The sequence below is a fragment of the Hemitrygon akajei genome, unplaced genomic scaffold (genome assembly GCF_048418815.1).
Source record: "Hemitrygon akajei unplaced genomic scaffold, sHemAka1.3 Scf000054, whole genome shotgun sequence".
NCBI lineage: Eukaryota > Metazoa > Chordata > Chondrichthyes > Myliobatiformes > Dasyatidae > Hemitrygon > Hemitrygon akajei.
The window spans coordinates 1,294,144-1,306,928 of NW_027331940.1; the positions used below are offsets into that span (position 1 = coordinate 1,294,144).

At 51.5% G+C, this 12,785-nt stretch overlaps 1 protein-coding gene across 1 annotated transcript in view; it reads right to left on the reverse strand.

Annotated features, from left to right (window-relative positions):
* Positions 1 to 221: 221 nt before the first annotated feature.
* The window catches only part of LOC140721396 (NACHT, LRR and PYD domains-containing protein 3-like), a 40,663-nt gene continuing 28,099 nt past the window's right edge, over positions 222 to 12,785 (reverse strand). The window contains exons 7-10 of the mRNA XM_073036246.1: positions 2,644 to 2,730; positions 2,316 to 2,486; positions 1,993 to 2,160; positions 222 to 1,828 (exon numbers count right to left, since the gene is read on the reverse strand). Coding sequence (XP_072892347.1) covers positions 1,741 to 1,828; positions 1,993 to 2,160; positions 2,316 to 2,486; positions 2,644 to 2,730 — 514 coding nt within the window. The 3' untranslated portion in view covers positions 222 to 1,740. The remainder of the gene's footprint in view (positions 1,829 to 1,992; positions 2,161 to 2,315; positions 2,487 to 2,643; positions 2,731 to 12,785) is intronic.

Below are 12,785 nucleotides of genomic sequence, written 5' to 3' on the forward strand. Positions count from 1 at the left end.
CCGTCTTTCTCTTCTCCATGTCGGCCGCCAATTTGTGCCAGGAACTTTCGCCCCTCCCCTTTCCGTCCCCTATTGAGTCAAAGACTTCGCCACGCTCACCGTCTCATCAGTCAGCTCCTCGTCCCATCACTCCTCTTCCTCCCAAACCCCTCACCCCTCCTCCCCAAAACCCACATGTTTATGTGGATGTGTGAATATCTGAGATATATACATTAGTTTATTCGATGACAAAATTATTGGACTTAAAACATATATACAATGCCGATAATACACTCGATCCCGGGATTGTATCCATGAACACCGCATGTTCCTTCGCCATGGATTCTGTGCGTGACAGTGGCCATTCTAAGTCAATGTCTCACTCCATCCCTGGCGGCCACATTAACCAAGGATTCGCCCATTTTAAATCAGCGCGTCCCTCCCTCTCTTGTGCTCACTTCTACCAAAGCAGTCACTCCCTCCCCAGCGGCCATTTCCAGTGAAGCGTCGGACATCCCACCTCTCCCGGAAGTTCCCGGAGTCTCCCGCATATTGATAGCGGCTCCCTGACGCCCGCGAATTATATACAATATACCGGAAATCGATTTTTTTGAGAGGGGGAGGGAAAGGGAGAGAGGGGGAGTGAGAGGGAGAGGGAGGGAGCGCTCCATGGCAGAGTATTTAAAAAAAGAAAATACAAAAAGTACTTCACCCCAGACTACACCGGTGTACCCCTGCCTAATAGAGGTCAAAAATAATGACAGTATTGCTCGATGCACTGTCTGCAACTGTGACTTTTCTATTGCCCATGGGGGGTTAAATCACTGCTGAGGTGAGTTTAGCGGGTGTCATTCGTTCATTAGCATATCTAACGCTATTTAAACTAGCTGGCTGGCCGCTAAGGAGCTGCTCTATTGCAGACATCCCACATCTCCCGGGAGTTCCGGGAGTCTCCCGCATATTGATGGTGTCTGCTTCCCTGAAATGAGATTTTGCAGGGTGGGATTAATTGAGTGATGGAATGGTGCAGACGGAGCTTCACTGTGTGTTTGGCATTGCAAGTGTGTGATGGGACCGTGTGGAGGGAAATTCGTTGTGTCTGGTCCCGGGTGTGAGTAAATTTACAAATGTAAATTAAACAATGTGTGAGCTGCTGACGTGCGGGAATAAATAAGCTGCTCCCGACTCACTCACAGTCACACACAATTAACTGACCGGTGACAACGAGTGACAGTTTGAATAATCAGTCCCGTTTCTCACCCTCACTCTGCATCGGGGAACCGATGATTATAAAATCACACTTCAGGGCCGTGTCCGGAATCGCTGCAGATCCAGGGTCACTGCCGAGGGATTTGTCAATTTAACATCATTATATCGGCCAGGCTGTCGAATGCACCGTCCTCAGCAAAGGGAGCAAAAGGATTTTCTCCCGGGATAATCCCACCCCGGGATACCGGTGCCCCAGACGGAGCCTGGCCCCCGGGCTCTTCCTGTCTGGGTAATTCCCCGGGGTGCCACGTGGGAGTCTCCAAAACGCACATCCGGCGGAAGCTGCCCCGCCGGACAACAGGCGGAAACACGTCACTGCGGGACAGCTCCGAGCGGCACACAGCGCGAGACCTGAGCTGGTTCTGTTAAAATCGTTGGGAATCACCCCCGGCGCGCGGCCATTAAAGGTAAAGGCGGGAGTTAAAGGGGAGGGCGGGGAATCGGCCAAGATGTCCCCATCCCGCGGGCGGGGATGTTCACACATTCAGATGTTCACAGATACACTCTCAGTCCGGGTCTGACTCCCTGCAGAGATCCCAGTTCCTTCCTCCCGGTCTCACTGAACCGATTCAGCATCAGCCTGAAACAGATGGGAGAATAAAGATGAAATAAACAGATTACACAACAGAATCACTAACAAGGGACTGGGCTTAAAGTTTCAACAACACTCACAGACAAATATCACCAGAAAATCCGCGGATCCGCTGATATTTTATCACATTGAACATTGACACAAACACTCACCCGATCACCATCAGACTCGGGAGGGTCAGTATGAGGCGGCGGAGAGCGGGGACAGATCGGTCTGTCAGAGAGTTGTGACCCAGAACCAGCTCAGTCAGTGATGATTTTGTACTGAGAGCGGAGACGAGATCCTCGGCACCAGAATCTGTGATACTGTCATCCATCAGACTGGAGATGAGAGAGAGTGAGGATGAAGGACACAGAGAGACAGGAGACGGTACAAATCCCCAGTGTTTATCAGTAACACAATTACTGATCATATTAATGTTCAGTGTCAGACACCCAGTGACTGTAAACACAATCTCCCACAGTCTGGTACTTACCGCAGTTTCTGTATTTTGCACTCCGGGTTCCTCAGAGCCGCAGACACCAGTTTCACTCCTGAATCTCCCAGTTTATTTTCACTCAGGTTCAGCTCCGTCAGTGATGGGTTTGTACTGAGAGCGGAGGCGAGATCCTCGGCACCAGAATCTGTGAGACCGACATTGTACAGCCTGGAGATGAGAGAGAGTGTGTGTGTGAAGGACACAGAGAGACAGGAGACGGTACAAATCCCCAAAGCTTATCAGTAACACAATCACAATTCACATTAATGTTCAGTGTCAGACACCCAGTGACTGTAAACACAATCTCCCACAGTCTGGTACTTACTCCAGTTTCTGTATTTTACACTCCGGGTTCCTCAGAGCCGCAGAGACCAGTTTCACTCCTGAATCTCCCAGGTCATTCAACCCAAGTCTAAACACAAACAGACAGATTGATGAACAAAGTGATTCAAAACCGTGGGTCTGAGGGAATTTCTCTCACTCGGATATTTCAGGAAACATTAAACTCTTCAGTAAATCACTGATCGGAGTTCCCATCACTGTCAAAGTCACTCACAGCCCAGCTCCAGGGTATTCGCCGAATGTCAGTAATTTCGTCTGTCGGTGTGACCCTGTAAACTCCACATATTCTGTCCCATTCCCCGATGGAGAGAAAAGTGTTCCTGACGGAAATGCAGAAATGTCAATGGGACACAGTGAAACAGATCAACCCGAGATAAAGGGATGGGGAAGAGAGATCCCACAGGAGTGAGGGGTTGGGAAAGAGTGATCCCACAGGAGGAAGGGGGATGGGGAAGAGAGATCCCACAGGAGGAAAGGGGATAGGGAAGAGAGATCCCACAGGAGGAACGGGGATAGGGAAGAGAGATACCACAGGAGGAAGGGGGAAGGGGAAGGGAAATCCACCAGGAAGAAAGGGGGTGGGGAAGAGAGATCCCACAGGAGGAAGGCGGATCGGGAAGAGAGATCATACAGGATGATGGGGGATGAGTAGGAGAAATGCCTCAGAAGGAATGGAGATGGGAAAGAGAGATCCCACAGGAAGAGGGGGCATGGGAACAGAGTAACCACAGGAGGAAGGGGGATGGGATGACAAATCCCACAGGAGGAAGAAGGATGGACGAGTGATCCCAAAGGAGGAAGGCGGATGGGGAAGAGAGATCCCACAGGAGGAAGGCGGATGGGGAAGAGATATGCCACAGGAGGACGGGGGATGGGGAAGAGAGATTCCAGAGGAGGAAGGGGATGGGGAAGAGAGATCCCATAGGAGGAAGGGGGGTGGGGAAGAGAGATCCCACGGGAGGAAGGGGGATGGGGAAGAGAGATCCCAGAGGAGGAAGGCGGATGGGGAAGAGATATGCCACAGGAGGAAGGGGGATAGGGAAGAGAGATTCCAGAGGAGGAAGGGGATGGGGAAGAGAGATCCCATAGGAGGAAGGGGTGTGGGGAAGAGAGATCCCACAGGAGGAAGGGGGATGGGGAAGAGAGATTCCAGAGGAGGAAGAGAATGGGGATGAGAGAGCCCACAGGAGGAAGGGGGAATGGACGAGTGATCCTACAGGAGGAAGGCGGGTGGGGAAGAGATATCCCAGAGGAGGAAGTGGGATGGGGAAGAGAAATCCGAAGGGATGGAGGGGTTTGGGTCAGAGAGATTCCACAGGAAGAAGGGGGAGGGGGAATGGAGATCCAACAGCAGGACGGAATGGGGAAAGGAGAACCGACAAGAGGAGGAGGAATGGAGAAGAGATTTCATACAGGAGGAAGGGGGATGTAGAAGGGAGAGCCCACAGGAGGAAGGGGGATGTAGAAGGGAGAGCCCACAGGAGGAAGGGGGATGTAGAAGGGAGAGCCCACAGGAGGAAGGGGGATGGGGAAGAGAGATCCCACAGGAGGAAGGGGTTTTGGGAGAAGAGATCCCACAGGAGTAAGGGGGATGGGGAAGAGAGATCCCACAGGAGGAAGGGGTTTGGGGAGAAGAGATCCCACAGGAGGAAGTGGGATGGGGAGGAGAGATCCCACAGGAGGAGGAGGGTGGGGAAGAGAGATCCCACCGGAGGGAGGGTTATTGGGAAGAGAGATCCCACAGGAGGAAGGGGACGGGGAAGAGAGATCCCACAGGAGGAAGGGGGTGTGGAAGAGAGATCCCGCAGGAGGAAGGGGTGTGTGGAAGAGAGATCCCACAGGACGAATGGGAATGGGGAAGAGAGATCCCACAGGAGGAAGGGGGAAGGGAAGAGAGATCCCACAGGAGGAAGGGGGATGGGGAAGATAATTCCCACAGTCGGAAGGGGATGGTGAGAGAGATCCCACAGGAGGAAGGGGGATGGGGAAGAGAGATCCAATAGGATGAAGGGGGATGGGGAAGAGAGATCCCACCGGAGGAAGTGGGACGGGGGAATCGTGATCCCACGGGAGAAAGGGAGATGAGAACGACAGATGTCACAGGAAGAGGGGAATGAGAACAGACGCCCAAATGCAGGAAGGGGGAAAGTGAAGGGAGAGCCGACAGCAGGAGGATGGGTGGTCGAGCGAAGCAAAATCAGGACTGGGGATGTAGAAGGGAGATCCCACAAGAGGAGTGAGGGATGGGAACAGAGGACCCACAGGAGGAAGGGGGATGGGGAAGAGAGATACCACAGGAGGAAGGGCGATGGGGAAGAGAGATCCCACAGGAGGAAGGGGGGTGGGGAAGAGAGATCCCACAGGAGGAAGGGGGATGGGAGAGAGAGATCCCACAGCAGGAAGGGGGATGGGGAAGAGATATCCCACAGGAGGAAGGGGATGGGGAAGAGAGATCCCGCAGGAGGAAGGCGGAAGGGGAAGAGAGATCCCACAGGAGGAAGGGGATGGGGAAGACAGATCCCACAGGAGGAAGGGGGATGGGGAAGAGAGATCCCACAGGAGAGAAGGGGATGGGAAAGAGAGGTCCCACAGGAGGAAGGGGGACGGGGAAGAGTGATCCCACGGGAGAAAGGGAGATGAGAACGACAGATGTCACAGGAAGAGGCGAATCAGCGCAGAGGCCCAAATGCAGGAAGGGGGATGGTGAAGAGAGAGCCGACAGGAGGAGGTCGGATGGACGAACGAAACAAAATCAGGACTGGGGATGTAGAAGGGAGATCCCACAAGAAGAGTGAGGGATGGGAACAGATGACCCACAGGAGAATGGGGGATGGGGAAAAGAGATCCCACAGGTGGAAGTGGGATGGTGCAGAGATATCCCACGTGGAAGGGGTAAGGGGAAGAGAGATCCCACAGGATGATGGGGGATGGGGATCCTGCTGAAGGAAGGGGGAATGGGAAGAGAGACCGCACAGGAGGGTGGGGGATGGGGAAGAGAGATCAGACAGGAGGCTGGGAAGAGTAGGAGAGATCCCACAGGAATTAGGTGGTGGGAACAGAGGCCCCACAGGAGGATGTGGGATGGGGAAGAGTGAAATCACGGGAGGAAGGGGGACGGCGACAGCAGATCCCACAGGAAGAAGTGGGATGGTGATGAGAGATCCCACAGGAGGAAAGGGGATGGAGAATATAAATCTCACAGAGGGAGGGGAATGGAAAATATAGATTCCACAGGATGATGGGGCATGGGGAAGAGAGATGAGATAGAAAGAAGTGGGTGGGGAGCGAGATCATACATATGGTTGTGGGATGAGTAGGAGAGATCCCATAGGAGGAAGAGGGATGGGGTAATAGATGTCACGGGAGGAAGTGGGATGGGGAAGAATGATCCCACCCGATGTAGGGGATTGGGAAGAGAGATTCCTCGGGAGGAAGGGGTTTGGGGAAGAGAGATCCCACATGTGGATGGGTAATGGGGAAGAGAGATGCTACAGGAGGAAGGGAAATGGGGAAGTGAGATCCCACAGGTGGATTGCTACCCGTGCCTCGTGCTAGTGAGGTTAGAAATAGGAAGATAATGCAGCTAATTACGTGGCTGAGGAGATAGTTCATGAGGGCGGGGTTCATTTTTCTGGACAATTGGAATTTCTTCCATGATAGGTGGGACCAGTTCGAATTGGACAGTTTGCACCTGAACTGGAAGGGGACTAACAACTTTGCCGGTAGGTTAGAAAGTTCTGCTCCGGGGGGTTTAAACCAGATTGCAGAGGGAGGGGGCAGAGTGTTAGAGCAGATAGTAAGGTGGAGCAGGATAAGGGTCATACGAGGACTGCTTGTATAGACAGATATCAAGCGTTTGTACGTGATAGAAATGTTCTCAGGTGCATCTATGTCAATGCAAGGAGTTTTGTAGGTAATGCAGATGAGTTTAGGGCGTGGATTGGCACATGATGATATCGACATTATTGGTATTAGTAAGATTTGTTTGCAGGAGGGGCAGGACAGTTCATGTTCCGAAGTTCCGTTGTTTCAGATGTGATGGGGGGAGGGATGAAAGGGGGAGAAGTGGCATTACCAGTCAGGGAGAATATCACAGCTGTGCGTAGACGGGACAGCCCGGAGGGCTCGTCTATAGAGGTGATATGTGTGGAGCTTAGGAATGGGAAAGGTCTGACCACACTAATAGGGTTGTATTACAGACCGCCCAATGGGCAGAGAGAATTGGAGGAGCAAATGTGTAGAGAGTTAGCAGACCAATGTAAGAAACAGAAAGTTGTAATCGTAGGGGATTTTAACTTTCCACATATTGACGGGGATGCCCACTCTGAGAAATGGTGAGATGGCGTGGAGTTTGTCAAATGTGTTCTGGAAAGTTTTCTAAATCAATATATTGAGGTACCAACGAGAGAGGGTGCAGTACCTGATCCCCTATTAGGGAACCAGACAGGTCAGGTAACAGAAGTATGTGTAAGCAAACATTTTGGGTCCAGTGACCATAATGTCATTAGTTTCAAGATAGTTATGGATAAGGATAGGACTCATCCACCAGTTAAGGTTCTGAATTGGAGAAGGACCAATTTTGTGGAAATGAGAGAGGATATGGGAAGAGTGGATTGGGTTAAGTTGTTTTCTGGCAGGGATGTGTTTAGTAAGTGGAACACCTTCAAGGGTGAAATTTTGAGAGTGCAGAGTTTGCATGTTCCTGCCAGGATTAAAGGCAAAGTTAACAGGCATGGGGAACCTTGGTTTTCAAGGGATATTGGTGATCTGGTTAAGTAGGTGTTTAGCAGGAATAGGCAACAAGGAACAATTGAGGTACTTGAAGAGTATAGAAAATGTAAGCGAATACTAAAGAAGGAAATCAGGAAGGCAAAAAGAAGACATGAGGTTGCTTTGGCAGATAATGTGAAGGTAAACCAGAAGGGTTTCTACAAGTATATTAAGAGTAAAAGAATAGTAAAGGACAAAATTGGTCCCCTAGAAGATCAGAGTGGTCGTCTATGTGTGGAGCCTCACGAGATGGGGGAGATCTAAAACAGGTTTTTTGCGTCAGTGTTTACACAGGAAACTGGCATAGCGGATATGGAATTAAGGCGAACAAACAGTACTGTCATGGAACATATAGAGATTAAAGAGGAGGAGCTCCTTGCTGCCTTATAAAGGTAGATAAATCCCCCGGGCCTGACATGATATTTTCTCTGACCTCGAGAGAGACTAGTGTAGAAATTGCAGGGACCCTGGCAGAAATATTTAAAATGTCCTCAGCCACGGGTGCGGTGCCGGAGGATTGGAGGGTAGTTCATGTAGTTCCGTTGTTTGAAAAAGGCTCCAAAAGTACACCAGGTAATTACAGGCCAGTGAGCCTGACATCAGTAGTAGGTAAATTATCAGAAGGTGTTCTGAGAGATCGGATATACAAGGATTTGGACAACCAAGGGCTGATTAAAGATAGTCAACATGGCTTTGTGTGTGGTAGATCATGTTTAATGAATCTTGTAGTGTTTTTCGAGGAGGTTACCAAGAATGCATATGAAGGAAAGGCTGTGGATGTTGTCTGCATGAACTTTAGTAAGGCCTTTGACAAGGTCCCACGTAAGAGGTTAGTTCAGAAGGTTCAGACACTAGGTATCCATGGAGAGGTTGTAAACTGGATTCGAATTGGCTGTGTGGGAGAAGACAGAGAGTGGTAGTGGATGATTGCTTCTCAGACTGGAGGCCTGTGACTAGTGGTGTGTCTCAGGGATCTGTGCTGGGACCATTGTTGTTTGTTGTCTATATCAATGATTTAGATGATAATTTGATAAATTGGATCAGCAGGTTTGTGGATGACACTAAGATAGAGGCGTTGTGGACAGCGAGGAAAGCTTTCAAAGCTTGCAGAGGGATCTGGACCAACTGGAAAAATGGGCCAGAAAATGGCAGATGGAATTTAATGCAGACAAGTGTGAGGTGTTCCATTTTGGAAGGACAAATCAAGGTACGACATACACAATAACGGTAGGGCACTGAGGAGTGCGGAGGAACAGAGGGATCTGGGGGTTCAGATACATAAGCCCCTGAAAGTGGCGTCACAGGTGGACAGGGTTGTAAAAAAGGCTTTTGGCATCCTGGCATTCATAAATCAAAGTACTGAGTATAGGAGTTGGAATATTATGGTGAGGTTGTATAAGGCATTGGTGAGGCCAAATTTGGAGTATTGTGTGCAGTTCTGATCACCGAACTGTAGGAAGAATATTAGTAAGTTTGAAAAAGTGCAGAGAAGACTTACTAGGATGTTGCTGGGTGTGCAGGAGTTGAGTTACAAGGAAAGATTGAACAGGTTAGGACTTTATTCCTTGGAGCGTAGAAGAATGAGGGGAGATTTGATAGAGGTTTACAAAATTATGAGGGTATAGACAGGGTAAATGCGAATAGGCATAGATTAGGAGAGATACAAATGAGAAGACATGGCTTCAGTGTGAAAGGGGAAAGGTTTAGGGGGAGAATTAGGAGGAACTTCTTCACTCAGAGGGTGGTGAGAGTGTGGAACGAGCTGCCATCTGATTTGGAAAATATGGACTCACTCTTAAGCTTTAAGAATAAATTGGATAGATACATGGATGGGAGAGGACTGGAGGGTTATGGACTGGGTGCAGGTCAATGGGACTAGCGGAATAAGGTTTTGGTACAGACTAGAAGGACTGAATGGCTTGTTTTCTGTGCTGTAGTGGTCTATGATTTTATGATTCTATGGGGAGGAGAGTTCCCACAGGCGAAATGGGGATGGGAAAGAGAGATCACAAAGGAGGAAGGGGATGGGGAAGTGAGATCCCACAGGAGGAAGAGGGATGGGGAAGAGAGAACCCAAAGGAGGAAGGGATCACACAGGAGGAAGAAATGGGGAAGAGAGACCCCACAGGAGTAAGGGGGATGGGGAAGAGAGATCTCACAGGAGGGAGATGGGGAAGGGATGTCCCACAGGAGGATGTGGGAAGGGGAAGAGAGATCCCACAGGAGGAAGGGGGATGGCGAAGAGAGATCCCACAGGAAGAAGGGGATGGTGAAGGGAGGTCCCATGGGAGGAAGGGGAGAGAAGAGAGAGGGATTAAACAGGATGAAGGGGGAAGGGGTTGAGAGATCGGCCAGGAGGAGGGATGTGGAAGAGATGTCCCGCAGGAGGAGGGGTGTGTGAAAGAGAGATCCCACAGGATGAAGGGGGATGGGGATTAGGGAAACCACAGGAGGAAGGGGGATGGGGAAGAGAGATCCCACAGGAGGAAGGGGGATGGGGAAGAGAGATCCCACAGGAGGAAGGGGATGGCGAAGAGAGATCCCACAGGAGGAAGGGGGACGGGGAAGAGAGATCCCATGGGAGGAAGGGGGAAGGAGAGAGAGGGATTAACCAGGATGAAGGGGGATGGGGTTGAGAGATCGGCCAGGAGGAGGAGGGATGTGGAAGACAGTTCCCACAGGAGGATGTGGGATTGGGAAGAGAAATCTCACAGGAGGAAGGGGGATGGGGAAGAGAAATTACACAGGACAATGGGGCATGCCAAAGAGCGATCCGACAGGAAGTGGCAGGTATTCGAAACAAGGCCCTACAGGTGTAAGGGGATGGGGAAAAGAGATCCCACAGGAGGAAGGGGGATGGGGAAGAGAGATCCCACAAGAGGATGGGGAATGGGGAAGAGAGATGTATAGGAGGAAGGGAAATGGCGAAGCAAGATCCCGTAAGAAGTGGAGGGATGGAAACAGAGCCCCCATGAGGGTCAGGTGGATGGGGAAGAGAGATCCCACTGTATGAAATGGGATATTGAAGAGAGATCCCAGAGGAAGAAAGGGGTGGGGAGTTTAAATCCCACAGGAGGAAGGGAGTTGGGGAAGACAGATCCAACAGATGGAAGTGGGATGGGAACAGAGGCCCCAGAGGGTGAAAGGGGATGCGGAAGAGAGATCCCACAGGAGCATGAGGGGTGGAGAAGAGAGATTCCACTGTAGGAATGGGGATGGGGAAGAGAGATTCATCAGGAGGAAGGGAGCTGGTGATGAGAGATCCCACAGGAGGAAGTTGTATAGGGAACAGAGAGCCCACAGGAGGAAGGGAGATGGGTAGAGAGATCTCACAGCAGGAAGAGGGATGGGGAAGGGAGATCCCACAGGCGGCATGGGAGTGTGGAAGAGAGATCCCACAAGCAGGATGAGGCATGGGGAAGAGAGATCCCACAGGAGGAAGGGGGATGGGGAAGAGAGATCCCACAGGAGGAAGGGGGATGGGGTAGAGAGATCCCACAGGAGGAAGGGGATATAGAGAGAGATTAAACAGGATGAAGGGGGATGGGGTTGAGAGATCGGCCAGGAGGAGGAGGGATGTGGAAGACAGTTCCCACAGGAGGATGTGGGATTGGGAAGAGAAATCTCACAGGAGGATGGGGGTTGGGGAAGAGAAATTACACAGGACAATGGGGCATGCCAAAGAGAGATCGGACAGGAAGTGGCAGGTATTCGAAACAAGGCCCTGCAGGAGTAAGGGGATGGGGAAAAGAGATTCCACAGGAGGAAGGGGGATGGGGCAGAGAGATCCCACAGGAGGAAGGGGGATGGGGAAGAGAGTTCCCAGAGGAGGAAAGGGGATGGGGAAAAGAGATCTCACAGGAGGAAGGGGGATGAGGAAGGAAGATCCCACAGGTGGATGGGGAATGGGGAATAGACATTCCTCAGGAGGGAGGGGGTTGGGGAAGAGAGATCCCACAGGAGGAAAGGGGATGGGGAAGAGAGATCCCACAGGAGGAAGGGGGATGAGGAAAAGAGATCCCAGAGGAGGAAGGGACATGGGGAAAAGAGATCCCACAGGAGGAAGGGGGATGAGGAAGGAAGATCCCACAGGTGGATGGGGGATGGGGAAGAGAGATCCCACAGCAGGATGTTGATGGGGAGCAGAGAGTGCACAGGTGGAAGGGGATGGGGAATAGAGATCCCACAGAAGTAAGGGGATTGGGGAGAAAGATGGTGGGGAGGAGATATCCCACAGTTGGAAGGAGAATGGGGAAGAGAGATCTGACAGGAGGATGTGGGATGGGGTTGTGAGATACATGTGGAGGGACAAGACAGATCCCACAGGAAGAGGGGGCATTATGATGACCCACAGGAGGAAATGGGATGGGGAAGAGCAATCCCTCGGAAGGAAGGGGGTGGTGACAATAGATCCCACAGAAGGAATGGGAATGGGGAATACAGTTCCCATAGGATGATCAGGCATGGGGACGAGAGATGGGACAGGAGGAAGTGGGTGGGGAAGCGAGATCATACAGGAGGTTGGGGGATGAGTAGGAGAGATCCCATAGGAGGAAGAGTGATGGGGAAAATAAATGCCACGGGAGGAAGGGGGACGGGGAAGAGAGATCCCATCCGATGTAGGGGATTGGGAAGAGAGATCCCACAGAACGAAGGGGGATGGGGAAGAGAGATCCCACAAGAGGATGGGGAATGGGGAAGCGAGATGTATAGGAGGAAGGGAAATGGCGAAGCAAGATCCCGTTAGAAGTGGAGGGATGGAAACAGAGCCCCCACGGGGGTCAGGTGGATGGGGAAGAGAGATCCCACTGTATGAAATGGGATATTGAAGAGAGATCCCACAGGAAGAAAGGGGTGGGGATTTTAAATCCCACAGGAGGAAGGGAGTTGGGGAAGACAGATCCAACAGATGGAAGTGGGATGGGAACAGAGGTCCCAGAGGGTGAAAGGGGATGCGGAAGAGAGATCCCACAGGAGCATGAGGGGTGGAGAAGAGAGATTCCACTGTAGGAATGGGGATGGGGAAGAGAGATTCATCAGGAGGAAGGGAGCTGGTGATGAGAGATCCCACAGGAGGAAGTTGTATAGGGAACAGAGAGCCCACAGGAGGAAGGGAGATGGGTACAGAGATCTCACAGCAGGAAGAGGGATGGGGAAGGGAGATCCCACAGGCGGCATGGGAGTGTGGAAGAGAGATCCCACAAGCAGGATGAGGCATGGGGAAGAGAGATCCCACAGGAGGAAGGGGGATGGGGAAGAGAGATCCCACAGGAGGAAGGGGGATGGGGTAGAGAGATCCCACAGGAGGAAGGGGGATGGGGAAGAGAGATCCCACAGGAGGAAGGGAATATAGAG